Source organism: Anastrepha obliqua, chromosome 5 (assembly GCF_027943255.1).
Source record: "Anastrepha obliqua isolate idAnaObli1 chromosome 5, idAnaObli1_1.0, whole genome shotgun sequence".
Taxonomy (NCBI): Eukaryota; Metazoa; Arthropoda; class Insecta; order Diptera; family Tephritidae; genus Anastrepha; species Anastrepha obliqua.
In genome coordinates, this window is record NC_072896.1 from 128,245,576 (window position 1) to 128,270,176 (window position 24,601).

Consider the following 24,601-nt stretch of genomic DNA (forward strand, 5'->3'; position numbering starts at 1 on the left):
TAAAGTGCCATTTTATATTATGTCGAAATAACTTTTGTATAGCAAAAATACAGGGGTCGAATCGTGACAGTCGTTAACGAAACTACAATCGTTCGAACACAAATAACGTGAGTCGATAATCGAATGAACGAGTTGGGATCGTAACAGTCGGAAGAAGATGTATCGTAATTGTAATTTTGTTTATCGATTATTTTTCTCATCTTCTTCGTTTTTTTAAGTCACAATAGAATTTGAAGTGTCAAAATAAACCGCAGAAAGTAACGAAAATATAAAAAGTTTAAATGGATCCGAGTATTTTCTTTTATTAAAGTTCCAGCGATGAAGAAAATAATGAAAGAGTTGTGCGAAAACAACTTCGAGACAAAAGCAATCCGCTAGCATTATCAAACAATGCGTAAGTACTTTATATATGACGAAAAATAGGTAATAAAATATCCTTCGCTTACAGGTTTATCCAAAGGTTTCGCTTAAGCAAAGAAGCATTTAATTATGTTTTAAATAACATAAATATAAATTGCCAAGACACAAAAGCTGTTCCGGCGGTGCTCCAACTGGCTGCGTGTCTCAGCCTACTCGCAAGTGGTGGCTATCAGCATGCAATAGGCAATGACTATTTGATAGGAATGTGCCAGAGCACTGTCTCGAAATTAACGGGCAATGTTTTGGAAGAAATTGAAGCCAAATTGTGTCCTAAACATATTAAATTTGAGCCAGATGATTTGAGAAGGTGCAAAGAGTGGTTTGTTGAGAACTATCAAATTCCAGGAGGTAAATTCAATCCATGTTTTAGCTGTGAAAAATTTATTTAATGTTCGTTTTTTAATAATAGTGGTTGGATGCATTGATGGCACCCACATTGGACTACAAAAGCCCACGGTCAACGAGCATATGTATTTCAACAGGAAGGGTTTTCATAGCATAAATGCGATGTTGGTGAGTTTTTTAATAAAGAGATGGAATGTTACTTTAAGGTTGTTTCTGTTAGATTTGCGACCACACTACGAAAATTCTCGCAATAAACTGCCAATATGGGGGTGCAGCCCACGACTCATTTATATGGAAGCATTCAAACGAACGAATGGTTATGGAACATCGTTTTTTGCACAATAGGAGTGACAATGCCTGGCTGCTAGGTATGTGTTATACATATATAATTACAATTGATTTAGATTGTGCTAAATTACGTGTTGTTTGTTTTTAATAGGGGACTCTGGATATCCACTTGAGCCGTGGTGCATAACACCGTACAGAAATCCATCGGACGGATCAGGTGAAGCAAGGTTCAATGAAATTCATTCCAAGGCACGGTGCACCATTGAACGAACTAATGGTGTACTGAAAGGTCGGTGGAGAATCCTAGAATACAACAAAAGAGGAAGATATGATCCTATAAAAGTGGCTAGGTTTGCGAATGTGTGTGCAGCGCTTCACAACATTTGTATACAATTTAATGTGAGCTTTACAGCAACAAATTCAGAGAGTCAAACCGCATCTGACATAGTGTCTGGAGAAGGCCAGTATACTAGAATCGGCCAAACAATCAGAGATCAAATTAAAATCTCGTTGATGAACTCGACATAACCATCTTGTTAACCATCTGCTTTTGAAGTATAATGCTAACCGACCTAAATAAAATAAAATAACTCGAAACACTAATGGATACTTATTCAAAATCAATTTCATTTAATGCTGTTTTTTACTCCATTTAAAAACGTAACAAAACTTCAGGTATAGTTATTTAAAAAGAACTGAAATAAATATTCAAATGCATATATACATATTTACAAAAACCTTAAATAAAACTTAAATATATACAGACTTACAAAAACTTAAATAAAACTTCAATTACATATATACTTATTTCCATAAAACTTGAATAAAAATTTGGAATATAATGGATTTTAATTCAGAAGGAGGGACACTATTTTTTTTCTTTGACCTTCAATTGGTTTAATTCAATGCTCTTTATTTTTAAGTCAATTTCTTTAACAGCTATTATAGCTCGGTGCTTCTCCTCCTTCATCGCCAAAATCCTGCTAGAGACAGCTAGCTGTCGTTCGCTTATTTCAAGCTGCCTCTCGTCAATCTCTAATTGCCTCTCCTTAATTTGAAGCAGCCTATCTATTTTCTGCCCCATAGCTTTATGGTGATCTGCTGTCAATTTAATATTTTCTTCCAGCAGCGAAGCTTTATTTGTTGTCCTTCTTCGTGGAGTTGGAACGACTAGACGAGAAGGCGTACAGGAAGCAGGGCTGTTGGAGGAGGAACGACTTGGAACACTCCTGCTTGAGGCCGAAGCACTTGATGCTGGTCTTGAAGCAACTGCGACTGGTGCAGGTTGTGAACTACCGTATGTTTGCACCATGCGGTTTCCTGAAACAGATGCTTCAAGACCAGCAGCTTCAACTATTAGCTCCTCAGCTGGAGTTAAAGCCCTCTGCTGGTAAGGTCCTCCGCCTGTCTGCCTTTTTGAACTTTTGTTGAAGGACAACTTTCTTTTCGCATTATATTTCTGATCTGCGTATACCTAGAAAGAAACTAATAAGTTTCATTTTGATAATATGATTATAATATATGTACTAACTTTTTTCCACAACTTCGCATTTTTTATTGGCGGTCCTTCTGCATTTAACTGCTTGCTGAGCTCTTCCCAAAGTCGGTTGGCAGTCGACCTTCCTTGTGCACAATTCGGCAAGGAATTTTTGGCCAAATCTGTGTGCTCACTCATGAAATGAGCCATTATATCCTTCTGCTTGCTATTTAATTTATTACAGTTTGTCCTGAAATTATAAAACTTCATTTAAAGTTACACAATTTACATATATTTTAGTTATTCTTACATTTTTCTTTAATGCTTTCAAATTCTGCGCAATTACGTTTATAAATAACCGATCGAATGACAATTCGAACGAACGAGTTGTTCGATTACTCGAAGACGTTTGTCATCATACCGAATAACGATAGCGATGACACGTTCACGATAGTTATAATCCGATTTGCGTGACGAATTGCTCGTTCACGATTGTTACGATTCGGCCCCAGAGCGATTAGAAAAACACGTCCGACATATACATATACAATCCATTTATCGAGACATGTAAACACGCTTACACTTACCACAAACGTACGTGTTCAACTACAGAACGATCCGTCAGCAGCTGAATTTTCACACCAATTACTGAAAATGGGAAATGACCCAATGTCTGTCGATCCAACAGGAATGATTACATTGCCTAACAATTTCTGCACTTTTGCACAGTCTAAAGAGGCATTGATACAGAGTGTATTTCCAAACATAGTTCAACACTACAAAAGCAATGATTGGCTCAGCGAAAGAGCAATTTTAGCTGGGAAAAATAAGGACGTAAATGATATAAATGTAGCTATTTTGGATCAAATACCTGGTGACATAGTTGCATATAAGTAAGGCAATGGCCACTATTTACTGATCAAGATGATGTCGTAAATTATGCAACTGGATTCTTAAACTCACTCGATTTGCCAGGCCTACCACCTCATAATTTACGATTAAAAATTGGAGCACCGATTATTATGCTGCGCAACATTAATGTGCCACGACTTTGCAACGGTACCAGACTTTGAAAGGGAAGTACAAAGAAGGAGAAGACGTTTTGATACCCAGAATTCCACTGATTCCAACGGATTTACCATTCGATTTCAAACGTTTGCAGTTCCCTATTCATCTTGCCTTCGCTATGACAATTAATAGGCGCAAGGGCAGTCTCTACAAATGTGCGGCATTAATTTAGGTAACCCAATTTTTTCTCATGGACAATTGTATGCAGCTTGCTCACGAGTAGGCAAACCATCGTCATTATTCATTTACGCGAAAGATGGAAAAACCAAAAACGTTGTTTACCAAAAAGTGTTACAATAAAGTTCGAATGAAATTGTATCAAAGAATTTGCTTTGTTTCGTATTAATTTTATTCTCTTTCAGCAAATCATTGAATTTATCGCCTAGCGAAGTGGGCGAGGGTACGCTAGTCACATATATACGACAAATATTCAACAGCATATTAAGGACACAATGCTTCCCACGCCTCTGCAAAGTTGCACAAATAACGGCAATCCCCAAACCAGGTAAAAATGCATCAGAAACGACATCATATCGCCCCTTCAGTCTCTTGCCCATTCTTTCAAAAGTATTTGAAAAAATATTCTTTGCCAGATTAGACGAAATTCTGATAGAAAAAAATATAATATAATACCAAGCCATCAATTTGGATTTAGACGACAGCATTCAACTGTGAAACAAGTCCACAGAGTTATAAACAAAATACTAGATGATATGGATAATAAAAGGTTCTGCATAGCTGTCTACCTAATATAGATATTGCAAAAGCTTTTGACAGGGTGTGGCATAAAGGACTACTGCACAAGCTAAGCGAAATATTGCCACGGAATCACTTCACCATTCTCAAAAGTTATCTGGAAAACCGACATTTTTTTATAAAGTTTGAAGACGAATGCTCAAGCATGATGCAAATGACAGCAGGTGTGCCCCAAGGTAGTGTCCTAGGTCCTCTATTGTACCTGGCATTTACAGCAGACATACCGATCCCAACAACAAAAAATTGCATGATAGCCACATTCGCGGAGGACACGGTTTTAATGGCATCAGACAAAATAGAAAAAAAAGCTACTGACATTCTTCAACAAACAATAAATAACACTGTATCATGGCTCGATAAATGGGGAGTAGAGGTCAACAAAGATAAAACAGTACAAGTAATTTATACAAATAGAAAGCCTAAGAAACAAAAACTAATAATAAAAAGCAATGAAATAAAAATCCACCGTAGTGCAAAGTACCTTGGCATAACTATAGATGAAAAACTAAATTGGAAACGACATATAGAAAACAAGCGAAATGAAATCAAAAACAAGTTCAGACAACTATACTGGCTGTTGGCTAAAAATTCAAAACTAAGACTTAACACAAAGTAGTGATATATAAATCTATAATCTCACCCATTTGAAAATATGGGATAGAAATCTGGGGCACAGCAAAAAAATCCAATATCAAAATAATTCAAAGGACCCAAACTAAAATACTTCGAACAATAACAAAAGCAGGCTGGTATATACCAAACGACGTGATCCACAGCGACCTCAATATCGACACAATAGATGACATAATTAGAAAATACAGCATCAAGCATATACAACGACTAACAAATCATCAAAATGAACAAATGCGTAAACTACCACAATCGGAGAAAGCGGGAAAACGAAGATTAAAACGATTATCTCCAACAGAACTCACAATTTAACAAAACAATAAAGCAAAAAAAAAAATTAATAATAATAATAATAATAATTATAACACTCAGAAAATAATATAATGTAGCATAATCTGAAGCAAAATTGAATGTTTATCTAGCATTGGTTAGAGAACAAAGATTTCCAATACTACTTTAAAAATAATTACTTATTGTTTAAATTTAACAGATTGTAATTTAAAAAGGAAAAAAAAAAATAAATAAATAAATAAATGAATTGAAAAAGTTCAACCTGGCGATAAAAAACTTCCATAGCAATAGAAATACAACAAATACATTTTTAAATATTGATCACATTTTCTGATTTTATTTGTACAGTAGGAGTGTCAAATTACATTTGAGAATTCGTATGATGGTCACAACTTAAATTTTAATGTTTAAATTATTTTCTTTTGTCACACATTTTGTATAATATAAAATCAATGTTTCACCTTCCCAATTAAAATATAACAATTCTTATTCGAGATTTTTGGTAAAATTTTCTTTGAGTAAAGTTGGCAAGTGCAAAGTACTAAACTAAACTACATTTTGTGAGATATTCTGATAGCAATAAAAAAACATAAGCTACATTTTTTCTAACAACAAATTTGGTACATTTTTATGTGTTTAATACTATTTTCTATTCTTAATATTATATCGTAAGTATCATTAATTTATAAATAACCGTTTATTCGCAAACAACTAAGCTACCGCTTTTACGTACAAACATGCAAGTGTATAAAATTTCTGTTTCTTTCGGTGTTTCATATTTTCCTACGATGAAGCGATGACAAACGATTGCGATTAAAATCATTTGAAGATCATTAGTTCAACTAATAAAAAACCATAATCCCTCTTACCGCATATATTTACAAAATGTTACTTCATTTATATTTGGTTCGTATACTTAAGCCTTGTATGTAAAGGGTCCGCCATATAACTTTACGGAATTAAAAATGCTATAAAAAAGAAACTACTCAATATTTTTCCAAACTGTTTTTTTTTATTTTGAAATACAATCTTTCCGGTTAATGATGGAATACAACTTCATTCATATGGCTGCCTCGGCTAGCCATGCACGATCCCATACGATCGGTCCAATTTTTAAACACATTTTCGATTGTATGCAGCTGTATTTTAGCTATGACATCGCGTATGTTGGTCTTCAGTGCATCAATTGTTGCTGGTTTGTTGGCATAACACTGGTCTTTGACGGCACCCCAAAGATAATAATCCAACGGCGTCTAATCGCAGCTCCGAAGCGGCCAAACTATATCAGAATTTCGGCTGATAATGCGATCTTCGAAGACAGACGCGATGTCATAGCTGAAATACAGCCGCATACAATCGAAAATGTGTTTAAAAATTGGACCGATCGTATGGGATGGTGCATGGCTAGCCGAGGCAGCCATATGAATGAAGTTGTGTTCCATCATTAACCGGAAGGATTGTACTTCAAAATAAAAAAAACAGTTTGGAAAAATATTTAGTAGTTTCTTTTTTATAGCATTTTTAATTCCGTAAAGTTATATGGCGGACCCTTTATTTGTGTATTTGTGTACTTTTGTTTGTATATGGTTAATTAGCGCTTATTCAGCTTGTGCCACAGCGTAATAAGTGTCAGCACATGCATAACAACAATCACGACAACCATCAGTGTAACGCAGTCCGCCATATTGACGTCCGAAATCATCATGTAGTTGAGGAATACTTTCGGACTACGGAAATGACAGTACATTGCAGTTTCGGGACATGCCAGGAACGGCCGTTCTAAGCCGTAAATGGCATTGAGCGCTCCATGAAAACCGGCTCGGAAATAGCTGATGTGCCACATCCAACGGAAGATCGGCGTAATGTCGATGTAGCGAGTGCAGAAGCCAAATACCGAGAAGAGAACTGCCAGAATGGGACCCAAAAATACGGCCAACTGTGAATTAAAAAATAGTTGAACAATTTGCTATTTCGAATTCGTTATAGCAAAATATTTCACCTTGGTTGGTAGTGTTGCTCCCACGAAGAAGCCCCAGGCTTGGGCGCTTAACGTAGCTAAAACCGCCAGCACAATGAAGTAGTATATGCGAAAGCCCTCGTCTGAATTGTTCCCGGTGAGATAAACACTTATGGCCATGTAAAGTACTGCACAAATACTCTGTAAATGTTATAGGAAAATGCTTAAGTTCACTCCCAACAGTGCACTACAAACTAATTTAATAAATATACAGCAGATATGAAGTGAAATAACCAAAATGCAAATTTACGATATTATTATTTTGCATATTCAATGTTAGGGAACCGCCTTCTACTATATACCTATGATTGAAATGCACTAAACATTAGTTTATTATGGCTATTACGAGCTCTATTGGATTAAATCGCTGATTACACTATGTTAGTATAATATTATATTTGTAAGTCTGTCAACCAGCGCACCCAGCAGCAAAACCTAATTCGAGCCCGCTGAGTCACTAGCTCTCGATTTCGAGATATTTCATATTTAAGTTTATAGGCTTGGAAGCCCCAATACGGCATTGCTTTACACTTTTCTTTTAAATTGGTTCGGTAGTGGGCGATGGAATAAATTCGTGTCGAGAAATATACAAGTCATAGAAAGAAATTATTTGAAAAGAAATTAAATCAATGTACCACATTTTATTTTAAAGTTGTATGTAACAGCATAAAAGGATCGAGATAGATATAGACTTACCTACACATATAATTGGCGCTTACTCCCTTTTTGGGTGTTTGGCCGAGCTTTTCCATCTATTTGTGGCTGCTTGATGTTGTTTCACAAATGGAGGGACCTACAGAACGGCAGATATGCATCTGTCCGTCCGATCGTGAGCACGATAACTCAGGCAATGAATTTAGATCTCAAATACGGTAAAAAAACGACCAATGTCATTGGATTCGGCGTACACGAATGAGGTTTTATCGCTGTGTTGTCTGCTTGATGGAAAAAAGTGCGCCTATTTGGAGCCCTGGAGCACATTTAAATATTCTTTCTAGCTATGCCCCTATGTTTAATACCTTACGTTTATATAACTTAAGACAATTTTTTTAATAAGGCATACGCTTATGCTGACCGATAGTCAAGTAACTACAACTCGTAAAATAGATAAATATGCACACGATTGTGGAAGCTTAGTCACCTAAAATAGCGTTCATGTTCCTCAACTAATTGCAAATTATCACGATAGTTATATATGTGTGTGTATGTGTATACCATATGTATGTATGTGATGAACGTGAAGCAATCAAAATAGTAGCGCATAATGCTGACGATGTTCATTAATATCAATAAGACAGAGTTTGTTGGCCCGAAAGCTAAGTTTCAAAACAAACAAGAAGAAAACGTGACAAGTAAAACGTGAAAAAATAGATACAGATACGAGATATATATGGAAGTGTGAAGTGTATATGTGCATAGAGGCGTATGTTTGCATGTTGAAGTTGACCTAAAGCCGGCATCTAAAACCCGCTTGGTAAATATTTAAAAAATTTGGCCAACAAACTCTAAAACAATTGAGCTTTGCTCTAGAAATTTGTGTACCGGTATTTGAAATTAGTAAAGCTTTTACGTTCTCAAATTCTAAAAGTAGATAATATTAGCCCTACGTGAGGCAAATGAGACAGTTTAGCCAGCGGCCGCCGTTTATGCTCGTTGTCAAAGAGACATTTCACACTAAGAAATATCGTTTGCTGTTTTTTGTTTGCTCCATTGAACTGGGAGTTACAGGGTGTTAACAATGGAAGTCAACAAAGAAGAAATTCGATACATTTCACAGTTTTTCTTTGATAAAGAAAATGTCGATAAAATCACAGAAATTATATTTATACGAAAAAATAATAGATTTCTCTTTTAAGTGCCAAAACCCAGTCTCTTTTGCTGTACCGCTACAGCAAAGTTATTTTGTGTGGCATAAGTTGGTGAATTGATTTTAATGTTTTGGACTGCACACCAAAAAATGATATTATAATATTGACCAAATTCCAAATACAAAAATGTGGTATATTGATTTCTAAGGAAATTCAATATGCCTATGAAATATATTCTTTTCTCCAAAATTATGAACGGATTTGGCGTAATTAATTGATTGAAGACATGCGACCTGTCGTATGATATTTTAAAAAAATACATACCTACATATGTATTTTACATAGACAACTCGTGTATACACTAGAAGTTTCAAATCGGTCTGTCAATAAATTTTTTAGAAATAATTGTAAATAAATTAGAACTAGACAATGTGCCAAAAGACAGTTAGGAAAATTTCGGCAAAACTGTCTAATTTACCAAATATCAAATAACAAATTTTCGCTTGCTTAGTTCGATGTTACTAGATCAAAAAATGCATGAATATTTAGAACCTATATTCCAAGCACTCAAAGTTAAAAAAAAAAAACAATTTATAACGCAAACAAACTATCTGTAGAGAAAACAAAAGTAAATCAAATTAGATCTGATCAAATGACTTACCTGGAATGGTATCTCGAAAGAAAGCATCGAAAGAAAGTAGGGAGTTAGGCCGTACCACCGATTAAAATGTTCACGCGTCAACATCCCGATTTCCAGAGGAACTGCAAAATATATAAAAAAGTTATATCAGAAATGTTCTTGTACATATATTTCTATTTCCACAGTTAGTGGCTAGCTTGGAAACATTTTATACATATATAAGTATGTGGATTGTATGCATTGTTAAGAAAAAAGGTTTTATATATGTACTTTCAGGAGCAAGTAAATTATTTGCTTATAATTCATTAAGAAAATGTTTTTACAAAGAGCAATAAGGTTATAAATTTTTATTATTGTTAAAAAAATAATTTTTAATTATAATCATTTAGTATACTCGTATAAAAACAGCAGCCGTTTCAAAGCTTTTCATAAAATGTTATGGTGGGTCAAAACTTTTTTCAGAATTGTTTTATTGGAATATGAAATATGGAATATGTGGAGTTCTGCGAACGTAACAACATACAGATTAAGGAAATATGTGATCCACTTCACGTTAAAAGGAAGATTGAAGTTTTTCCTATCTCGCATCAAACTTTTTACACACTTTTTTGAGACACGGAGCATTGTCATATATGATAGATATACCAGGTTTGTCCATTAGCTGTGGTGCCCCCGGCAGACAAATTCTACTCGCCCGTTTCACGTGTATTCACACACTCGTCCAGTAAGTTGTTGTTCAGACGGCAACGAAGTAACTTGAGTGTAGGTTGTGTTGATTTTTTCGTATAAACACATCTCCTGTTACGTCAGCCCATCCGCTGGTTTTGTCAAATTCGTTGAGAGCTGGTTGACGGTCTGATATTGGCCACACCAGTGATGAAAATATTTTTCTAGGTATGCTTTTTACCGTTATTCGGCTCTGATCGAATTTTATATTACATATTCAGCTGATGGCCTGACAACAAAACAGAGATTGTGTTGGTGATATACGAAAAAAATCAGCCAATGACATTTCATTGCCGTCTGAACCACAACTAATTAGACGAGTGTGTAAATATATGTGAAATGATCGTGCCGAGTTCGACTGCCGAATCTGCCAAGTGGCGTGGGAGCCAAAGTTCCCCTCACAATTTTCTTTTCCACCATAATTAAACAGCAAACTTTGTAAATCTGTCATCTTTGAGCCACACTAGTCGTTCGTTAGAAAGAGGTTTTTAGTCGATATGAATGCGTAATCGATGGGAATCTCCAGATAGCCAAATTAGTTTAGGGATCCTCATAAAAAACCATCTGGAGTTCGGAAGTGGCTTAAAAATATCAAGACGCACGCCAAAAATAGAATGAAGGGCTTGGCCGAACACGCAATAAAGGATGTAGGCGCCAATTGGTAAAGAGACTGTGTGAAAACACTTTCTACCGACTACATCCAATTTTTTTCTTTTTTTTTTGTTGAGCCTTGTATTAAGCAACATATAGTAGTTTTATAAATTTGGCAGTTTATTTACGCAAGAAAACGTAACAGTAATTGCTTGTCTTTGCAAAAACACTTTCTTGGCAAACTGAAAGAGCATTACGTCACCTGATGTTGCATGAATTAAATGAGTTATTCCAATTAGCTTTCAATATATTATTCGTGTTCTGTTAAAAATCGATTAAAATGGGCGATAACAACGAAAAAATCACATTTTTTTTACTAGCAGATGCAGATGGCAGTAGCTTTTAATGTAGCCGACAGAAGTTCAAAATGTACATACACACATACAAGCATACATGCGTGCATATTGCATGTTGCTGCAATTCGTCATAAATGGGTGCTTATTTATTTCTGTTAAGTCGATTTCAAGGACAAGAAATGAGTTTCTCGTGTAATAGTATTGAAAGCATATACTATACAGCGACTGTCAGTCCACCAAAACGAACAAATGCGTAAAATAGTACCGGCAGAAAATATCAAACGAAGATTAAAGCGACTGATCTAACTATAAGATTTACAGTGTAATTACAAAAAAAAATAATAAAAATCATAATCACAGATTCTTCTTACATTGACATAATAGACCCTAATTGTACAAAAATTACAAATTGTTAATATAAAAGAGACTGTAATAAATAAATAAATAAAAAATTTTTTGAAAAAATCAATGAATTTATTTTCAATAAAAGAACTCCAACCCATTTTATTCATCGGTAATTAAGTTGAACCATTGAGCAAGTAATCAAGTGTTATTACTTACAATGGTTGCACTAGAAAGTAAATTGTAACTCACATATATACATACATACATGCGCAAATATATATTATGTGTATATACGTAAGCGAATCATATAAAATTTTTAATAACGGCAACAACGGCAATCGTTGAATAATTTATACGCCCTATGTGGAAATAGCAACAAAGTAAGATAAATAAAATATATTCTACATGTTACAGATATATTAATGGCATACCTGCATAACACGAGTATGCATGCCTGTATTTGCGTCCATATCATTGTAGGCCAATATTTTACGTTCGACAAAGTCATACAAATGGCTACCATTGTATATTTGGCGCAGGTTAACAGCTTGTTTGATTTGCAACAACACGTAAACACACATGCATGATTGCATACCTGCATACATACGACGTATGGGCACACGAATATAGCCTACATAGCGCAACTACTGGCTTTTGCAATACCGCAGCTAAATTGCAAGGCGTCGTCTGTATGTAATCAAATGTAATGGACAGAATGACCAATTAGCCAAAGCCAAATCGTTAATTCACTTCACTCAGGTTTACTGAACTTGTGAATGCCACTGCATTTAGCGCAGCAGGTCCACAATCCCACAGCTACACAAATTCACACCTGAATGCAATACTTCAGCAAATCATGTGTATGTAGTATGTATGTATGATATACAGTGATATTTTTGAAATATTTTAACCAAATCTTTGTATAATAAATACTTACATGTTAACACCACCGCCATTTTTCCCGTGTAGACCAGCAACAAAATCGTACCGTACAAATAGACGTAGTTGCCAAGCACAGTGGTCGCTTTATCGCCGACATTCATATACAAGTAGCCAAATAGCAAACCGATTACAATGTGTGACATCAGACGAGCCAAGAGCAGAAACTGTAATAAAAAGGAGAAAAAACTCGGTTTTGAAAATATAGCGAAAATCTTATAATGTCCAAAACACCAAACGGCAGAAGCAAAACAACTGTCGGTGGTAACGCCACTCATGCAAAAGTATGTTAAGGTTATTGCAATGAAGTTGCATGCAACTGGCTAAGCCGGATCGTGGCTAACAAGACTCATTCAAGTGTATTTATGTATGTATATCTGTAGATGCGTATGTACATGCCACTGAGATGGCGTACGAAACACGCCATTTACATCTTTAGTGTGCATGCATAAGCTTAAATTAAATTGTACACAGATATTATACGTATACATGTACCCATACTCGTAATGTGCGGAGGAAAAAATTGCATAGCTACTTATAAATGTTCACTAGCGTTATGGAGGCAGGCATGGAGGTGTAAAAGCTTAAGTGGCTCAGAAGCCTGTAGTTTGAAAAATCGTAAATGATGTGCTTATGTATGTGTATAGGTAAGTACATATACGCATAATGCCACTGATAAAAGCGTTTTCAGTGTTAAGGAATTCACGGCTGAAATTTCATACTACATATCATTTTTCATTAGGATGGCCAATCAAAATTTTTTTCTCGCTGCCACCCACTATATTTGTTCAGCTATGCTCAAAACAACGCAACCGCTATTTTTTATTGTTTGCCCATGAATATACTTATATATAATTGACGCTTACTTACATCCGTTTGGCGCATGCGTCTTGATGTTGTTCCACAAGTGGAGGGACATACAGTCTTAAGCAGACTCCGAACGGCAGATATTTTTATTATGATCTTTTTCAAGGCGGAAATACACTCGGAGGTTTGCCATTACCTGGCGAGCTTTTCCTATAATTTTGTCACGCGCCAACCCATTCGGCTACGGCGGCCGCCATGAATACCCATGAGAAAAAGCAATTTATAAATTTAATTATTGGTAGAAAGTGTTTACAGATGGATATTATTTATACTATAAAAATCGACATGCGATACAGAAGCGTGAGTGAAGAGGCGACTTAGGACCGTGTGAACTGGAGATATCGCTCAAGGAAAGCCGACCCGAAATAAGATAAAGCTAGGTAAAAGAAGATGGATATTATCTATTCTCATCTTTTAATTTATCTTCACAAACGACCAAGCCCCATGGTTTATTAAAACAAAAGTAACCAATTTTAACAGAGATCTTGAAAACCGCGAAAATTTTACAAAATGTTAAAATGAAAAACCAAAAAAATATTAATCCCGTGTTTGTTTTTTTTTCTTTCTTTTTTGTATAATTTTTGTAAATTTTTTTTTTTTTTTTTTGGTCATCCTAATGTAAATCGTATTTAAGTATTTACAAAATGTTTAGGATATAAATGCGGTCTTACATACAAACATACTAATGCACATATTTTAATTGCTTTTATGGCAATTTTAGTCATCCATTCAGTAATGGAGTTGGCAAATGTTTTGAGTAATAAAAACCGCATTCGCAAACAAATTATAAATTGCAGTTCAGATAACGTTTTTATTGTTACTGCTGGCACTGTCCAGATGTATGTATGGATGTGTGTAAATACAGACCGAAAATCAGTTGTACCAATCAACTTTCATTAAATAAAAAGCAAAAAAAAGTCAAATTGAACGAATCACCATAAATTGAGGCAAAAACGGGAAACATAAAACTGTTTGATCTCTAACCTACTTAAGCATCTACCAGACTCAATTAAATAAGAGCCTTAATGCAGTAATAAATTGTAAGGCTGAAATTATTTTGAAGTTGTAACTTCTATATGCTGATACTTATAACTCAAATAACTACTCGAAATTGTGTTTTAAAAAAGATTTATTATATTTACATGTTTGTAAGGAATTACGAGGCGCTTTATTACAATTTACTCTACCGAGCCTTTTAATACTTCAGCCCTAACGATTTTCACATTAATTATTTTCATGAGCCAATGTCTGAATTTTTTACTGTTTATTTATGTATGTACCTGAGTGTTAGAAGTAAAAATATACTTACATATATAGGAAGCTACAAAAACAAAACGAAACTTACATAATTTCGTCGCGCGCACACGAAAATTCGGTTGAGAAGCAGAAAATATTGCATTATGAACGAGGCCTGCTGTGTGCGCAAGGCCTTATAGGCCGCGTATCTACGGCCATTATTTTGCGCATGCGCTGCTAGGCCAGCGTCGTCATCACTATCGTCAATCCTCGCGTTTCTGACGGCACTGGCATTGAGCGTTTTTATTTCCTCCAAAGCGACGTCATCTGCGGCGGGTTTTACGTAGTCGAAGGCTGTGAGTTTCGACATGGCGGTGGGGAAACGCTTCAAACTGCTGACGATTTTACTGCAAGCTTCGTTATCTGCAATTGCAAGTGGGTTTGAACGCAAGAACAAAACTTTAATATAAGTGCATACATGAATCTACATAAGTGTATGGTTACATAAATAATTTTTATAAAAAGTAATAATTTTTTAAGAGAATGGAAATAAAATTTTTCTACGGTCACTTCTTGTGACACTTCTTTATATAATAAAAAAACACATTACATTTGTATACATATATTCTTATTAAATTTTATATATACAGAGTACTCTCTCCTTACGGACACCTGTCCTAAGCGGACACTTTTTTCAGTAGGGTCCCATAACTTTTTTTAAACTTTTCACATAGGCGAACACTTCCCTTAGGTGCCCGCTTAAGAGAGAATACACCGTACAAATACATGCCTTTCCTTACCTTTGATTTGGGATAGCAGGCGCTGCACATTTATTTGTTGACTGTCTGCATCTTCGTGATACTTCTTATTTGCCGCGTTTATTAATTTAACCAAATCACGATCGTGCTCGCCTACTGCAATTTCCAGCACTGTGGGGGAACAAGCGAATGCGGCATATTATTCGATAAGCGTTTAAATACAAACGTGCGTACATACATTTCAGTATTTATTACTATTCAATTTTCTAAGACCGCTGGCAGAGATAAGTAAGCAAAAGTTTATGAAGTAAAAAATTAAGAAAAACGACTTTTGATTTATAGGCCAATAACAGGAAAAAAATTGGAAGCAAATTGTTGTTGTTATAATTATTAGAAACTCTATTGGAATTTTTTTTTTTTTTTTTTTTTTATTTTATAAAGGTTTACATAACAATAAAATTATTATACAAACTAAAAGTAGTTCAGCGCTAGCATCGGAGGCTTTCGGCTGATCTATTGGAATTATTTTATCACTGTCTAAGAAAGACTGCAAAATATTGGTTGGAGTACTGACGAGACGCTGTCTCACCCCACATCACGCAGACAAAATGGGATTAGTCCAGAGCGATGCGTCTAACACATGCTTTGCCACTGCCCTGCTTTTTCTAGGACTCGAGAAATTTGCCTACGATCAACACACTTCTCTTCCATGAAGGATATTGCTGACAAAAGGCTGAATGTTAAAACTCGCGAAGACGTGCATCAAGAATTACATAAATAAATATCTTCGACTCCAAATGCACTGGCAACAACACAATGAACCATACAGGTCTAAGTGAGATCTTTTTGGAATTAGTACTAATGCGGAATCTAACACAGGGGGTAATAGTTTCGATTAGCGATTTTTCATGATCCCTTCCCTGCTGCTTAATCAGCATTTATAAAAATCACAACGAGTCTTGATGCTTTCCATGATTAAAGAAACCATTTACGGTTGATAGATTGCGCATATTTCGAAATATTGGTTAAAATAGTCAAGTGGAGATTAGTTTACGATTAAACATTCCTGTTCGAAACTAAGAAACATATAGGGCACCGAATATCTTTGATTTCTATTAATATATTTATTTTAAATTGCTATAAGACTGTTAGCAATTGTGTTGATATTAGCTTATGAATGATCGCCCAACACCCTAAAACCTTCTGGTTGACCTGAGTATGTATGTATTTTAGCTCTCTTACCAATATTCACCATATACACGAAATGTCTTCTTAGTAAGTTTAATGACCGCTTAGTTATAGAAAACTGTCCTTGGTGTAATAAGCATTTAACATAAATTTGCTTTTAAAAAATCTTGTCCGTTATTTTTCAGAAGATGCGGTCAAACCTGGAGGGCTGATTTCGTCTCAACTCACGAAACACTCCACAAGTAACGGTAGCTCTTTACGAATTTACTACTATCACTAATGAGTTCAAGAGGGATTAAGTTATTCATAGGTTTTGCCGCGGTATGGCGCAGTTTTCTTTGTTAAATTCTATTCTTTGCATTCGAAATTTGAACTTGAGAAGAGCAATATGAAGTATAATCAATCTTTGGAATATTTCGAAAATTTTTCTTAACTCATCGAACGCAAAACAACATCTCTTTAGAGTTCTCCGGTTTTACTTTTGCTTATTTTCATTAATACCTTTAAAATCAACCTCAGCTCACCAATGGCTATATTAAATATTTCTGAAAATATCACTCCACTGGAATCTGGATAGAAGCACTTACGAAAGTCCGCGGGATTGTGATAACTCGGACACACCAAATCCTGTCCTTCCAAGAATGGTATCAGCTCCCGAACTGGGCCTTGGTAGATGCAATTGCCGTCTACTACAGTATAAAGTTTGTCAAACATTTCGAATATCAATGCGCTTGGCTGATGAATGGTACAAACGACGGTGTGCCCCAAAGAGACCAACTTTTTGAGCAGCGACACACATTGGCTACACGACGAGCTGTCCAAACCTCTGAAAGGGAGGAAAAAGGAAGCAAAAAGTTTTCTTTTAAGTTCGCAACTACATTTCATCAACTATTAAAGTATGTATATTTATTTATTCATTTAATAATCTAAAAATGCAGTATTTCTTACAGACTATGAAAAACAGATTAGTGCTAAATAACTCAATCAAAAATCAATTAAACTTATAATTCAGTTGTTTTATTTCAATGAATGAAAAAATGTAACATTTTTTATAGTTTACAGCGAAATCTAGTTAAATAATTCATTTAGTAACATTTTAAAGTGGTACTTTGTGGAAGAAAAATAGAGACAAACATGATCTGAAAAGCGCATTGAATTATCCCAAAGTTCTAGAAATCGGAGCACAGGAAGCATAATTAGTTCTAACCAGTTACCAGTTCATGATTTCGTAAGCTTCACTGAGGAATATTGAAATTAATCTTGTCGAGTAGCGATGGAGAGGCAATCACCCCAATTGCCACTTATCAAATCGAAAACGAAAGTAAGGGAGAGAATAGTCCTTCTAATAGTCTAAGAGCTCATGACCAAAAAACCCAACATATTTTATACTTCTTGAAATTTTGTGTGAGATTAGTTGTTTAATACTAGAATCGATATCCGGCGGGCTGGCTGCTCAATAGCGGTCTGAATTACGCGTTTTTATTTTTTAAAATTGTTAATAAAAAACATTTACTCAACATATTTTATACCACTTGAAATTTTAACAGAATTTCATTTACGGTCTGTATAAAGTGAAACCATGGTTGCCAGCCCATTCTCATGGTCCCAAAGTACTGCCAGCCCATGTTGAAAGTGCCTTGATGGAAGCACAAGTCAACATATTTCATACCGGCTGTCTTTTTTACATGACATTGGCAATACAATAAATTGATGAAATGTGTAGAGCCAGCCCATTCTGATGGTCCCATCACATGGAAAATTTGGAAAATTTCATTCCTGTGAGTGCGAGCGAGACCGACTTACCTGAATGTGGGCGCGCGAGAGAGAGCGTATATCGTTTATATTTTTTTCAAATACATATTACCGAAAATAGCAAACATTTTCTTTGTATCCAACCAGCCGAATTATGCACGTTGGCTAGTCAGATATATCGACAATTTGAATAAGATTGAGGAAACGCACCCATCGTTACATGTTGCCATAAAAGAAGGCTTCTTTGGCATAAAACGAACCGACAAAGTTGTTTCAAGACAACCGATTGATATAACCTTAGAACAAACAATTAATGCCGATGCAGCAAAACGATTGACGGGAATAATCGATTTCACAAATTCCATTTCTGCCCGGCAACGTTGGGCAAAAAGTCATGCTATTCGTGCTGCCATCATTTCTCATGTATATGAAACTGCAGGTTTGAAGAAACGTCCCGATATCATAACGCAACTGTAACCGCATATCATCAAAAGAGATTCTAATCAACTCCGAAATTTCATAAAAACTTTTGATAAATTTATGAACCCCTTCGATGACAGCATTGACAGGAATTTTCTCTTCAACATCGCTACGGGAAAGGCTGCATCATTGCAGGTTGAAAATTATTTATTGACATTTGAACAATCAGGGAGCCAGTTAAGGAAAGAATTCATTGCTCAGTGCTCCATAGACCCACAGCGATTTGAGAAAGCCATCACAAGGGTTAAAATTTGTAATTTTTCAGCCAATGCAGTAAATAATAAAGCAAAAGTTGCCAACCAGGTCTACGAAATATGCTTACAACGGGATCTATTTGCACGAATTGTGGCATTATCGATGGATTTCAATATCGGCGTCGAAAAAATATTGTTTTATCCAATAACACCAATTCCGTTATCTCTATGTCATTCTGATGGAACAATTTGTAGGACTGAAAAATCTGCAATCACTCAGGTTTTACAAATAAATATAACTGCTAACATACCACAAATATTCGACATAGTCATAATCGATGGATTTTTCCTGCTCCACCTTATGAAAAAAATTCCAAACACTTTTGGAAATTTATCAAAAAAAAATTATCTCTCTCGATTGAACATCATATTCGACCAATATTTTACTCCATCCATTAAAGATTATGAACGAATACAAAGAGGAAATGTCAGCAGTATCGATTATAACTTCACAGGACCCGTACAAACTCGACCTAAAGATTTCAATAAAGAATTAAGAAATAGCAAATTCAAGGACGCACTGGTCAGATTTCTCATAGAGCATTGGGGAACAGTGGAAATGGCGCCATTTATTGGCAATTCAACCATAAAATTGAATTACGATGTGTGCTATACATTTACAAGTGACGGCGCCTCTATATCGAAAATCGTCGATGAGGAAATGTCATGCGAACTTCAGGAGGAAGCAGATACAAAAATTGTGTATCATGTGTGTAAAGCGGTCTGCGAGAATGTTTTAATAAAATGTTCCGATACTGACATACTGATCATCATGCTGGGTAACATGGACCATCTTTCGCATGACGAATTGCACATATTTATGGAATTAGGAACTGGCAATAACAAACGTTGCATTGATATCAATGATCTCAGTGAACAACTCGGCCCATCCCTATGCCAGAGTTTACCAGGTTTCCATGCCCTGCCCGGCTGTGATTACGTCCCGCCATTTACAGAAAAGGCAAGAAAAGACCTTTCCAGATATTAAAAAAATCACCGGAATACCAAAATGCTTTTATTGAACTGGGGAATATAAACTCCATCGCAAAAAAAATAAAAAAAAAGCCGGGAAAAATTTGTATGCGAAATGTACAATTTAAGAAACATAAATGACGTGAAAAGCGGCCGCTTTTCTAAATTCTGGGAGACATATAAAGCGTCAAATGTAAACGCAGCATTCCAGAAACAGCTGAAAAATTTGGACGCATCGTCTTTACCGCCATGTAAAACCGAGTTACATCAGCACCTTCTCCGAGCTCAATATATCGGAAATACATGGCGAAACGCTTATTAGAAATTTCCAACTTGTTATCTCCCAGAATCGAATGGCTGAGTGAGAAATGGAGAATTTCTTTCTTTTAATTGATTGCATGATTTTCTTTCAGATGCTGAAGCTGAAGAAATAGAAAATTACTATTTTAGTTCAGACTCGGAATCTATTTTTGATATAGAAAATTAAACATTTAATTTTGTTTTTTTTTCTATTCATTTAATAAATTAAATAAATAAATAAAAGAATAATAAATTAGAAATAAAAACTTTTTTAAGAAAAAGAAAAAAAATCCCATTCTCTAATTTTTTGATGAACAAACCTTCCATCCTTCCCATTTTTGTAAGACTGTACGGAGAGACAGAATATGAACAATATACGCTCTCTCTCGCGCGCCCACATTCAGGTAAGTCGGTCTCGCTCGCACTCACAGGAATGAAATTTTCCAAATTTTCCATGTGATGGGACCATCAGAATGGGCTGGCTCTACACATTTCATCAATTTATTGTATTGCCAATGTCGTGTAAAAAAGACAGCCGGTATAAAATATGTTGACTTGTGCTTCCATCAAGGCACTTTCGACATGGGCTGGCAGTACTTTGGGACCATGAGAATGGGCTGGCAACCATCGTTTCACTTTATACAGACCGTAAATGAAATTCTGTTAAAATTTCAAGTGGTATAAAATATGTTGAGTAAATGTTTTTTATTAACAATTTTAAAAAATAAAAACGCATAATTCAGACCGCTATTGAGCAGCCAGCCCGCCGGATATCGATTCTAGTATTAAACAACTAATCTCACACAAAATTTCAAGAAGTATAAAATATGTTGGGTTTTTTGGTCATGAGCTCTCCGTCTATAATATCTATGCAGTGCTTTTAATTAGATGCTACGAATTTTATACTATGAAATTGAATCAGTAATTCTTAAGGGGGGGGTAGGGTCACAAAATCGAAATTTTTTTTCTTCACTCATCTTATAGTAAATCATTTCAAGAATGTTGTGTCAAAATTTTAAGTGGATCGGAGCAGAACTCTCAAAGTTATAGCCTTTGTAGGCACTCTACCTCGGATGCGGAGCATCGATAATTTCTCAGAGTCATTTTTTCAAACGCGTTTTTCCCGAAACGACTTCTTAAAAGTCGGTGCCAATCACAACTCCGAAACTATTCAACCGATTCTTTTCAAATTTGGTACACGTTTTCTAAATCAAAAATACCTCCCCCCTACACTGTTTTTTTTTTATTTTTTTTTTTAAGGTTGTTTTTCACTTACAAATATGGCGAAATTTTTCGCCAAAAATGCTCGTTTTACGTTGTTTTGCCACCAAAACTACAAAAATGAAAAAAAAAATTTTATTAATGTAGGGGGGAGCATTACGTCATACTTTAACTGAAAAATTCGACTTTTTTAGTTTCAGATGATTCTACGACGAATGCCGATTGGCACCGCAGAGCACCTCTCGAAAAACATATCTCCAAAAAAACTCTGTCATGGGCTTATTTGTCAATATTTTATTATTAATATTTTTTAAAAACTTATTGAAAAGATGTACAATAACATGCAACTGATTTTATTAAAGTATCTTAAGCCACATTTCTGTAAAAAATTCAAAAAAAAAGTGTTTTTTTTTTAGCGCTAAACCCTACCCCCCCCCCCCTTAAGCTAAAGCCTCAGAAGCCGCAAATGCATTTATTGAAACTAATAAGCACGTGCATAAGCTACATACATAAATACATATGTACGTATGAATATATGTATGAGAGGGACAGGCTGTTGATAAAACTATTTGAATTTCACATTGACTATCTACAAATGCACCCTTCGAGTGCGCAATGCAGTGTATAAGCCACATATATATATATGTATGTGCTCATGTACTTGCGCAAAAAATGCAATACATTTTTAAAATTCAATGAATGCAATCAGTCGAAATGGACATTGAAATGCGTTTAATTAAAAAGTGTCTCCACTTTGCAGGCATTCAATGGCAATTGCCTTTATGGAAGTTTCTTAGAAAAGCGACAGAGTTGACATTTTGCCCTTCAGCGACTGAGACATTTGTAAAAAATTTGCATCTATTAATTCGGCTCACATCTTTGAACTTTGAATTCTGTAATCATTTGCATTATCTGATATCATAAAATTTACGAAGTTAACAAGAATTAATCTATTAATACCCTTTATTCAATTGATTCCCTCAGCCGACCAACAAATCATTGGAAAAATGGGTGTACCAAAGTTATCGTAAATAATGTATGACGCACTGAGCGGCCTCTCGCGAAGTGGAATGTGCCCCTGATGAAACATTCCTCTAGGCAAAACGTGATAAAGATTTTAATATCGTATATATAAAAACGCGCACATATGACTAATAAATAATAATAGAAAAGCATAAAATAAAATACCCTGCGAGAAATGAACTTATCTTCGAAATTATCATTAGCAAGGCGTATGATTGATATTCGAAAGTAATTTTCTTTAAATTTAAGCACGCTAAGTCCGAATCTGACAATAATTTATCACGTCGCAATTTTGGTAAAATGGGGGCTGCCGGGGTTAAATCTGACGTGTTGAGAAAACTTTAACAGAATAGGCAATATAAAGATTTAAACAGAAGCAATGCAAGCAATATGTTCAAGGGCCACTGGCGCCACGCAAGTGGTTTTAGCGATTCTTAATCTAATCCTACTCATATTTTTAAAAAGTGATAAGCCCAAAAAAATTAAATTGGAAAATTGACGGTGCATATCGGGCAACAACCTTTTGAATTTGACAAAAATTTGCACGTGTGTATAAGCGAAGGTCGGTCCGGACCAAATTTAGCACTTCCTTACTTCCTAGACTATCATCACTACTACTTGATTGTCTTTTTCTAATCAGAGCTTGCATTTCTTCCGTAACTGTTCGAGGTCCAGTAACAACAGATTGCAACATTTATTACTTAAACTCACAACACAACATGTAACATATATATGTATATAAGTAGTATATAGATGTGTATACACATACATATGCATGGACTTGTATGCACGCTCTTACATATGATTACAAATATTTATTTATACCCAAAGCCAAAACTACTGATTACGAATGACATTGATATGTAATTTCCGTACGACTTTTTGCAAAATTGTGAAACGGATCAATTACGTGATTATTAAATAAATTCCCTTTAGAATTTTCAATTTCATAATACTCGCATTTTTTTAGAAACAATCTTGAAAATTTTCAAGGCCCGTTTCCGCCTGTCAAGTCAGATGATTGGCAATAAACTTAGGCCAACAACATGGTTTAATCGTCTAAAAAATTCATTCATGTACTGTGTCGCTTGAAAAGGTGTGACTCGAAGTAATAACTTGGGTTTTGGAAAGAGAAAGGCCATATCTCGTAAAAAAGGTGGTGGTTCAATGATATTTGGTGAATTCTTAACCAGAACTTCGTTCACAATGAAAAGTGTGTAATCTTTTCAAAAATCCATGAGTTTTCTTCCACAAATTGGCCCATTTTCGACCCTTTCCTTACCTTCTTTACCCTTTCTTCATCGTCTAACTTTTTTAAATTTTGGTCATACTTTTAAACGGGCTTTTTAAATGATAATTTATCTTCTTCATACATGCACGTATAAATGTTAATATATACATATTATATATACAATATACTTGTACATACATACATATTCATCTATTATCATGCGTTCATATTACGCGTTTCAAAGCAACGCTGGCTACGTTCAGCTCTTTTTCTATCGTAAAAATATTATATTTAAATGCGCAAAACACTCACGTTGTTGGCTCGTCCAAAAACAGAACCGGTGGGTTACTTATCAACTCAAGCGCTATGGCCAGACGTTTCTTCTGGCCGCCAGACAACTTCGCCGTGAATACATTGTATCGATGCTCCAGACCCAGCAAGGCCAAAATGTGTTTGATCTGCAAAATAACAATCATTGGAAAAATTTGAATTTTTATCGCTTCATTATGTTTTTTTTTTTACATACAAATATACAATAAAATGTAGCAGTTGCAATAATCAATTATTGCTTTGTTTGTTCTTTTGTGTGTATTCAATATATGAATATAAAATATGCATGCAA

At 35.1% G+C, this 24,601-nt stretch overlaps 3 protein-coding genes across 6 annotated transcripts in view; 1 reads left to right on the top strand and 2 right to left on the bottom strand.

Annotated features, from left to right (window-relative positions):
- Positions 1 to 123: 123 nt before the first annotated feature.
- Positions 124 to 1,581, top strand: LOC129248986 (putative nuclease HARBI1). Its single transcript, XM_054888589.1, has 6 exons — positions 124 to 140; positions 317 to 394; positions 449 to 768; positions 830 to 933; positions 986 to 1,133; positions 1,205 to 1,581. Exons 1-6 carry the CDS (start codon positions 124 to 126, stop codon positions 1,579 to 1,581), a joined length of 1,044 nt encoding a protein of 347 aa, XP_054744564.1.
- A 340-nt stretch (positions 1,582 to 1,921) lies between these two features.
- Positions 1,922 to 2,774, bottom strand: LOC129248988 (uncharacterized). The gene is made up of 2 exons (XM_054888590.1): positions 2,585 to 2,774; positions 1,922 to 2,527 (listed from the first exon to the last, which is right to left on the bottom strand). Exons 1-2 carry the CDS (start codon positions 2,738 to 2,740, stop codon positions 1,922 to 1,924), a joined length of 762 nt encoding a protein of 253 aa, XP_054744565.1. The 5' UTR covers positions 2,741 to 2,774.
- Positions 2,775 to 5,578: 2,804 nt separating this feature from the next.
- Positions 5,579 to 24,601, bottom strand: part of LOC129246901 (ATP-binding cassette subfamily G member 4) — a 53,155-nt gene continuing 34,132 nt past the window's right edge. For all 4 annotated transcript variants that reach the window (XM_054885620.1, XM_054885619.1, XM_054885621.1 and 1 more), the window contains exons 5-12: positions 24,292 to 24,437; positions 17,334 to 17,572; positions 15,601 to 15,729; positions 14,910 to 15,223; positions 12,696 to 12,864; positions 9,762 to 9,862; positions 7,275 to 7,433; positions 5,579 to 7,211 (exon numbers count right to left, since the gene is read on the bottom strand). In XM_054885620.1, the coding sequence (XP_054741595.1) occupies positions 6,867 to 7,211; positions 7,275 to 7,433; positions 9,762 to 9,862; positions 12,696 to 12,864; positions 14,910 to 15,223; positions 15,601 to 15,729; positions 17,334 to 17,572; positions 24,292 to 24,437 (1,602 nt within the window). In that variant the 3' untranslated portion in view covers positions 5,579 to 6,866. The remainder of the gene's footprint in view (positions 7,212 to 7,274; positions 7,434 to 9,761; positions 9,863 to 12,695; positions 12,865 to 14,909; positions 15,224 to 15,600; positions 15,730 to 17,333; positions 17,573 to 24,291; positions 24,438 to 24,601) is intronic.